The sequence below is a fragment of the Physcomitrium patens genome, chromosome 15 (genome assembly GCF_059467195.1).
Source record: "Physcomitrium patens ecotype Gransden chromosome 15, ASM5946719v1, whole genome shotgun sequence".
NCBI classification, from domain to species: domain Eukaryota; kingdom Viridiplantae; phylum Streptophyta; class Bryopsida; order Funariales; family Funariaceae; genus Physcomitrium; species Physcomitrium patens.
This window is the reverse complement of record NC_143424.1, coordinates 9,117,859-9,127,343: the sequence shown is the minus strand read 5'-3', so window position 1 is coordinate 9,127,343 and position 9,485 is coordinate 9,117,859. Positions and strand designations below refer to the sequence as shown.

Sequence of the window (9,485 nt, the reverse complement as noted above, 5' to 3'; positions counted from 1 at the left end):
CTACAAAATCTCTCATATTTTTTAATCCAATCCTTCAACTGACCTCAACTTTCTCACACATATTCACAACAAGAACATTAAAAAACCACCAAATTTCTATTTGTACATATGATATAATATTCAAAAAATTCTCATATTTGTGAATTTATTTTTTTTCTCAAAATCTAAATCCATCAAGAACATCATTCACTTTGAAAATCCTTCAAAATCTTAATATAAATTCAAATGATATGAAACCAACTCCTAAAAATCTCTTTATAAGTTCTCTTCCTAATTATATTCTCTAATTAATAAAAAAAACCTTGGAATTACCATAGATGCATGATTTTATTTTTTGGAATCTAAGTTCAATCTAAGTTCACAATTGGTCCTCTTTGGATATCAATTTTTAGTAATTTAAAGTAGTTTTTGCTTAAAAATATTTTTAATTCTTTTTTAAACATGCCTATATTATTTACTTATCTCATCAATTTTTATTTGAGACATTTATGTCCCTATAAAATAAATAGAAGTCTCTTCTAAAAAAGGCAGTATTAAGACTAATTTTTTTTTACTACCTTCTTATTATTTATTTATGTTTTTATAGAATAATGAATCTTTTTGGAACTTTTGAAGTAATATTATGGCTCAAATGATTAAAGGAAATAATATTATTTAGTAAAAAGAAAAAGAAAAAAGACAATTTACAAGTTTCATTGGTTTTTAGTAATGTTTAGGATTTAAAGATAAAGTATTGTATCACTATCATCTTAAGAATTTGGTTTTCATTGCTTATAAAATTTTATTTATTTTTACAAGTAATAAAGAGAACTTTAAATCCATCTCAACAAAATTTGCCACTAGAATTGTATGAAAAGAACATTCTTTGCTGAAGGTTGGCATGCAAAGTGTCAAAAATAAAAATATATATTTAACCTAATTTATTGTTAAGAATAAGAAATAAAAAAAAAGAAAATAAATAAATGAGAATTTTTTAAAGAAAAATAATAAAATAGAAATCAGAAAGTATATATATTCAAAAAAAATCTAAAATGGCTATTATCAAAAGTCAAGAAAACTAGAGATCCTTGAAACCAAACTAAAAGCTAGAAAAGTTGAAAGTGAAGAAGACATCATTCTTACCTCTATATATACTATCTAACTAAGAACTACATGGCAACATTCTATAGGACCTCCAACATATATCTAATTTGCGCGACACACATCTTAACTTACAAGAAAAGTTTCCTATATATACACCACATGGTTTGCTTATATTACAAGCTACCAATATATTATTTTGTAATAATACAACCATTAAGTGAAAGAAGAAAGGAAATATTCTATTATAGAGGAATTTTAAAAAATATTTTAGTAAATTATCTTTAAAATATAGATAATAGACAAAGAGGTAATAAATATTAATAAGTGTTAATATTGCCTTCTTATAGAAGAGACTTATTCTCACTTTATAGGAGCATAAATGAGCCAAATAAAAATATATGAGAAATATAATTAATATAGGCATCTTTAAAAACGAATTAAAAATAGATTTTAGAAAAAATTACCTCAAAATACCAAGAATTGATACTCAAAAAGGACTAGTTGTGAACTAAAATCAAAATCAAAGCTTCAGACATTAAACAATAGAACCAAGGCAACTCTATGATTCTTTGGTTGATTGGAAAATAGATTTTGAAAATAAACTTATGAAAGGATTTTTAAAATTTTATTTTATATGATTTAAAGGTATATTGAGGTTTTGAGAGCTTTTTAAAGTAAAAAAGTAGATTTAATGGATTTAGATTTTAAGAAATATAAAGAAGTTCAAAATTTTGATGATTTTGTAAGTATTGTAGTATATTTACATGTAAAATTTTTTTAGTTTGTTACTAAACTTGTTGTAAATGTATTTAAAAAATTTGATGTCAATTAAGTAATTAAATTGAAGGTTGTGAGAGTTTTTTTGGACTATGGTCTTAAATAATTGATAAATGAGGGTTTTTATAATCTTGCAATATCTGTCAGTTTGATTGAAGCAATAATTAGTGAAAGTAATTAAGAATCAAATACCTATTTATCAGCCATTTTTTGGAGCAATTCAATGGTACAACAAAGAGAAATCTTTGTTGGAAGATGAACATTTAAGTTGGAAAAGAAGACAACCAATATTCAAGAGGTTATAAAAGCTTTTCTTTCAATTTATGACTTTGATTTTCTTTCAATTTTTTTATGATTATAAATTGTTTAAAAATTAAATTTTAGATGAAATTTTAATTAAGATCAATGATATAATTATTATTTATTGAAGTATCAAAATAGCTATAGTAGTTGATTAAAATTTATTTAAAAATTTCTTAAAATTATTTAACATTTGTTTAGAATTTGATTAGGATTTAGGATTTGATTAGAATTTAATTAGAGTTAGTTTAGGATTTTATTAGGAATTAATTTAAGATAAAGGTTAAAATTTGATTAGGATTTGATTAGAATTTAATCTAAAATTTTATTAGGATTTTATTAGAATTTCATTAAGATTAGGTTTAGATTTAGGTTAAGATTTTATTAAGATTTTGGATTTAGGATTTGTTAGTATTTTATTAAAATTTATTTAGAATTTTATTAGGATTGAATTATAGTTTTATTATGATTTGGTTAGGATTTGTTTAGGATTTTTTTAGGATTATATTAAAATTTGATTAAGATTAAATTAAGATTCTATTTTTAATATTTTATTAAGCTTTCTTTATCATAAATATTTTCAAGGTTAAATTTTGAATTTTTTATGTTATTTTATAAAATCTTTGGAACTTCTTTTGGAATTTAATTAAAAATCTATTTGCATTGTTATAATTTTATTGGAATTTATTTAAGATTCTATTACAATTGTTAGGATCTTCTTGTTGCAAGTTCCATTTTATCTTCTACAACTAGATGCTCACTATATTCTCAAGCAAATTTCAAAAAATACAACAACATATAATACATTGCTAACTTGTTGGCAAAGTATTCAACCTATTAATCAGCTATATATATATATATATATATATATATATATAGATATAAATAAAATTAGGTCTATAAAGCTTCAATAAAGCTTTTTAACAAGATATTATAAAATTAATCTATTTTTACTTACTTCTATCTATCTATACTATTCAAATAAATATTAGAATAAATATATATGTTTGTGATATTATTCCTCTTTTCAAGAATGAATTCTACAAGGAGTAATGATTATATGTTGATGAAATCTAAGATGCAATAAATAATATTTGCTACATATTGTGATTTTTTTTTTCTTTTAAAGATAGTTATTAGGTCTTCTAAGCCATCAATAATGTTCCATTCTATGGCAAGAAGACCATTGAATATTAAGGTTTTTATATCTTAAAAAATATAGAATATTCTTTCTATATTTTTACATAAGGACTATCTCTGTACTTGTTTCAAGTTATTAGAGTTGAAATTTATGTCAAAATTGAGGTCAAATAATTAAATTTTAAATCTAACTTCAATATCTTTAATTTTTTAATTTTATTTTGTCTCATACAACTTAATTTTTAAAACTCTTCTTTCCTTATATTAAAAAACCTCTATATCTTCATGAACTTTATCTTGCAATTCCTATAATTTATTGATAGATCAAAAGCATATGATGAAATAACATACAAATATGTCAAATATAATTTTTTTATTATGATTTTCTTTTGATAGTCATAATATAACTTTTTGGCTATTTATAGCTTTTTATAGTGAGTTTCTTTTAATATTATTTAAATATAATAAAACTACTTGATTTCTAACTACTATAACTACCAAAAGTAGTTTCAACCACCGTATTTTTTGAACACATGAGGGCTAACTTCTTTGCCTTTTTATACTCTCTTATCTTTTCCTAATCCTATTTATATTAATATTCATATAATTTATTTTTACACCAAGTTTTTTTTTTTAAAATAATTTTTTTTCTTTCCTTTTTTATCTATTTTTTTTTATATAATATGATTTTTTAATCAAATAATATCTTTTATTTTTTAATTAACTAATAAATAATATTTCTTTAATTAATATTACTTCTTCTTTTCACAATTAATCAATTCAATCTAATTAATATTTTAATTCTATTATATCTTTTTTAATAACATGTATTTTGTATACATTAAATTCTTTTTTATTTTATTCCATAAATAATAATTTTTATTTTTGGCTTCTAAATTTTTACATTATTGTATTATAGTTTGGCTATTGTGTAAAAATAATACATATATTTATTTAATATATAATTTATTATATTATGTAATAAGAGCCACCTTTATTAAACATTGATGACTCTTTAAATTTTGTTTTATTTCTTTTATTTGGTGTTTAAAGCACATACAATGTAAAACTTAATAGAAAAAGGATTAGAGAAGGATTTTTGTATAAAAAAGGATTAGAGAAGGATTTTTGTATAAAAAAGAATAGTTATGCCAACTATATGGATGAATGGAAATAGATGATAAAAATCTCCATTCCTATTGGCCAAAAGTCATGCTTAATGAACTTCAAGGAGATTGCCTAAGGTCTTATTAGGAATTAGGATTATTCTTTAGAAAACATTCAAATATCAAAGATTAAAGTTATTAAGTTTAGAATTTTGGATATAATTTTGGTACAAATTTTACGCAATTTGGAATTTTTATGAAGGAATTATAGGCACTCAAAGTCAAGTTATTGATTTTGTACCTACTATCACTCTTTGAGACATAGTGCACGTATATGAAGGATCTTTGAAGATTGGATTATATAATAAAAAAGTTAATTTAAAGAACTAAATTTTGCACATAAAAAGCAAAAGGTTTGGAATTGATTTAGAAGAGCAACAATTGCTAGAAGATAGTACTTCCAAATTGAAGTTTGTCAATGAATTAATTTCATGATGAATTTGATTTTAGCCATATCTTGAGCATTTGGATGAATCTTTGGCTAAATTTTTTGATAAATTTATATTACTATATTATAAAACTACATACCAAATTTTGAGGCATTTGAGTTTTGGATTTTGAAATATGAAGAAAATAGTACTTGTAAATTGATGCTTGTAAATTGGGATTTAGAGCACCTATTAGAGTTTCTAAGTTGTCAGATGATTTGTAATAAATTTATATTTTTTTATTTTTTATTTTTATTTTTTTTGGTAAAATTTAAGGATAAATGCAACATTGTCTAGAAATTTGAAAAAACATTAAATAGTTAGATGAAGAGATATGAAATTTTAAAGTTTAGGAAGAAAAAATCCTTTGTGAAATAAAATGTTTTGAAAGGATTTTGCTACAATTTGAGCATTTTATGCAAAGTAAAGAAATTTTTGGAAGCCAAGACTTTATATATGTTAAAAATGGAGATGTGGAGCTATGACAAAATTATAATATAAAGATGAATTTTTGAAAGGAGATTATAGATTTTCTTTGGAATTATTGAAAATCTAATTTAATGGCAAATGGTTAGTTATGATTTGATATTGCAAAGGATATTAGAGAATTTTTAGATGCTTTAGAAAGCCTTATGTACAAACCTTATTAAATATAAAAGGTTTTTATTAGTAGATTTTTTTTTGATATTGTCACGTTTATTTGTCTTCTATATTAAGAATAAATCACTTATTAGAGCTTGGCCAATAAATTAAAACTAAACCCTCTATAGCTAGGTACTAAGTATATTCATAGATTATAAATCACACCATACAACAATGTAAAGAATTCTTTTCAAGTTTTAAAGCTTGTTTTTTCTTCAAAAATTGCGTATCATTAATTTTAGTAAAAAATAAATCACCTTCATATATTTGTCTTGCATTGAGCTTGTTGTAATTGTTTTCTTGAAGTCTTGAATCGTCTACTTGAACTTTTCTTAACTTGTTTTGATATGTTGTCTTTTCTTCCAAGTTATTATGTAATATATTTATATAATTTCTTTTGGTATTAGTTATTCTAGTTTGTTGTAAAGTATTAGAATTATGATCATTTAATATGCTATTTATGTCCAGTTTATTTTTTGAGTTTGAATTAAGTGCTAAAATCGGTTTAGCATTAAGGGGTGGCCATTAAATGGTGGCCATCCTTGCCCACCTCCGCTGTCATCGGAATTCTGGGCTAGAGGTGGGATTGCAGTGGGGGCTAGTATAACCACAACAGATGGCCGCTGATGCACCTCCCCCCTGTTCATCGGTGCTTAAAAGAAAGATCCTCCGGGATGCTCTTTTGACAAATCCTTCTGGTTGTCATTGGAGTCAATGCTGGAGGTGTGTCGTTTCATTGTTTGTTGGTGGCCACCCTGTTGAATTTTGAGGTCGGTGCAATGGTGGTGTTTCTTGCGAGGTTTGATGCTGCTGAGTAGGGCGTCGATCAAACGGTCATGGTTGTCGCGGTGGCGAGGTACTGCCTATGTGCTGAGGGCGTCGCTTTGTCCACAACTACGTCGAGATTGAGCACGGCAATACTCCTCCCAGAATGTGGTAAGTGATCTTGTTGCTGGATGTTCTCTAGTGAATGCGTCGCTTTGGAGAAGGTTGTGTACCGAGATTCTGGTTCACAGAAAAGCTCTGGTCCTGTTCTGATGTTCCATTTGCTTTTTCATTTTTGTTTCTTTTTTTCTGTATAAGTCGATTGTACCTCACGGCAAAATTGAGTACCGAGCAGGCAACCGCTCCTCTGTGTTTGTGTGATTACCCTGTGCATTGAATTGTTCAGTGATAGTCCAGCACGGCGACAATGATCTCCGAGCGAGCAGATACTCCTTTGTATGTGTGTTGTCTCCGAAATTCAGTCGGCGACGAACACCGACTGGGTTAATGGAAGAAGAATCTGTGGCAGAACAGAGCCGTCATCCCCGAACCCGGAGAAATCACTTAATTTGTTTGTATTTTGTAAAACTCCATCTGTATCTGATAGAGGCAGTGTATACTGTTCTCTTGTGTCGGAATCTCGCTCGAATTTTTTCGTCTCGGTTGAATGCTCCCTGCGGTGTCGACTTTCGGATGCCACTTCATGAGTGTGTTTTATTATCTCGTGTTGCCTAGTTTCTCAAAGTTTCACATGGTCATGAATTGTTTTCCCACATGACTTGTCCAATGTCGCTAAATTAGTCTCTTTAATGCTGGCACCTGTGGCCTCTTCAATCGAGGCACAGTAATGGTTGTCGGTCGATGCTCGGTTGGGGTCGTCAATCGATGCCTGGCTGGGTCGATCGGTGCCCAGCTAGATTCCTTGATGCAAACCTTATCTGGTTCTTCACGTGATATTTGCTCCTTCTCTTTGCTATCAGCTGATACCCTATTGTTGCCATCAATGGGTATTGGAGTTGTCATTTCCTGTATTGCATTAGGTCCTTTTAATTGGTGGTAAGTCTTTGAAAATAGATCATAATCTTTCATTTGACTTGGATGGAATTTTCTTTGGTGCTTCATGATCCTTGACTTTGTACATTTTTGTAGTTTCTAGCATAGTAACTTCTGCCTTCAAACTATCTATGTGATTGAATAACTATTGAAATTTTTGGTCATAAAATCATCATTTGCTCTTGAACTATTTAAGGTATTTATGATACCATTTTTTTTTCATTTTAATGTTTAAAGTGTTAATAATTTACTTAAATTTTTCTTCCTTTTAGTAGTTGCTAAGTATTGTATATATACTTTATTTGCTTTATTTTTCCATTCAATTAGAATTGTCAATGTAGAAATATCATCTCTATTCTTTAAATAATTTGATTGTTTGTTTAAATCTTTACTATTCTATTTAAAAATCCTTTTAACACCCTTTTCTTTAGAACTTGATTTTTTTTTTTTTTTCTCTCAACATCATTATTTTTATTTTCTAAATTCTTCATTAGTTTTTTATTTTTTTTGATTTTTTTCTTTTTCAAAATTAGTAATTTTTTTTTTTTTTTTTTTTTTTTTTTCCATTGTTCTCTGTTGTTGATACTCTATTTATATTAGAAGTAGTAGTATGAAAGAGGGGTGATTGAAGAGTGGCAAAGCTTATGCAAGAGGTTTAGATAGAGTATAAGACTTGTGAGAAGTCTTATGTGTGAAGTTGAGAGTGATAGAAGAGTGAAATCACTTGTATAATTACAAAGAGGGCATTATGGGTTTCTAAAGCAGCAACACCTTCTTGTTGATTTTGAGAGATCTATCTTCTCTTTTCTTGATTTTCTTTGACACATTCCTTCTTTAGACATGGCTTTAAGTAAAGGTGAGAGCTTGAGAGTGATTGAAAAGTTTAGAGGTGACAACTTTTACCATTGGAAGAAAAAAATGGAGCTTTTCTTGGCTTCAATGGACCTTTGGGACATTATTGATGAAAGTAAAGACCCTCCAAGTGACAATGCTGATATCAAGGTGAAAAAGGAGTACAAACATCGTGAAAGGAAGGCATTTGGGATGATTGCAAAAAACCTTGATGATGCCAACTTTTCACATGTTATAGCTTGCAATGGACCAATAGAAGTATGGAAGACTCTTTGCAATCTCTATGAGAGTAGAAACCTTGCCAACATCCTTTGGACAAGGAGGAAGTTCTTGACAATAAAGATAGAAGAAAGAGATGACCTCATGGCTCATATTAACAAGGTAAAAGCACTTGCTAACCAACTAGCAGTTGTTGACAAACTAGTTGATGATAAGGACATTGTGTTGACATTGCTCATGAGCCTTCCCAAATCCTACAACTACCTCATTGTGGCATTGAAGTCCATCAACATGAAGGAGCTTATCATGAACTATGTCACGTCAAGACTCGCCCATGAAGTGATCAAGAAGAAAGAAAAAGAGCTTACAAGTGATGATTTGGCTCTATTTTCATAACAAGGCAAAGGTAGTTATTTTCACCAACGTGATAATTCAAAAAGTAATATGAGAAATTGCTATATTTGTGGAAAACTAGGTGATTTTGTTAGAAATTGTTACAAGGCCAAGAAAGGAGATAGGGAGAATGCAAACAATGCTAGTGATCAAACTTGATGCAAAAGGTACAAAATGTGTATTTGTTGGATATTGTGAAGGTACCAAAGCATATAGGCTAATGTGTTTAGAAACCAAGAAGATCATCAAAAGTCGTGATGTAGAGTTTTTGGAGCATAAGAGTATTTTTGAGTACTTGAAAGAGTATCAAAGTCGGAATAAAGATGTGTTTGTGGATACATCTTCAAGTTCAGCAAAAAAAAAAAAAAAAAAGATGATGATGATGACAAAGAAGATGGAAGAAATAGAAGTCAAGATCAAGTGTCAAAGAAGGTAAATCATAGTATGCCTTCAATTGCTAGAACTAACAATGAAGTCAATGAAGATATTGAAGGTGATGATGATGATGAAAAATATCAACCTTTGAGTGAGAAAAGACAAGCATTGAGGAAGAAGAAGGTTGGAAGAGAGGATGAAATGCAAGAAGAAGAGTCTTCTTCAAATGAAAGGATATATCTTTTGAGAGAAAAAAAACCACGTGGTGAATGGTGGAAGGACCACATCTTTT

The 9,485-nt window shown here is 27.8% G+C and overlaps 1 protein-coding gene across 1 annotated transcript; it reads left to right on the top strand.

Moving 5' to 3' along the window:
- The first annotated feature begins 6,241 nt into the window (after positions 1-6,241).
- Positions 6,242-7,277, top strand: LOC112292286 (uncharacterized). The gene is made up of 2 exons (XM_024540601.3): positions 6,242-6,472; positions 6,708-7,277. Exons 1-2 carry the CDS (start codon positions 6,373-6,375, stop codon positions 7,034-7,036), a joined length of 429 nt encoding a protein of 142 aa, XP_024396369.1. The 5' UTR covers positions 6,242-6,372; the 3' UTR covers positions 7,037-7,277.
- The last annotated feature ends 2,208 nt before the right edge of the window (positions 7,278-9,485 follow it).

Coding starts and splice junctions, on each gene's coding strand:
- LOC112292286 (XM_024540601.3), top strand. CDS start 6,373: ATGGTTGTCGCGGTGGCGAGGTACTGCCTATGTGCTGAGGGCGTCGCT. Junction 6,473..6,707: donor AATACTCCTCCCAGAATGTG/GTAAGTGATCTT, acceptor TGAATTGTTCAG/TGATAGTCCAGCACGGCGAC.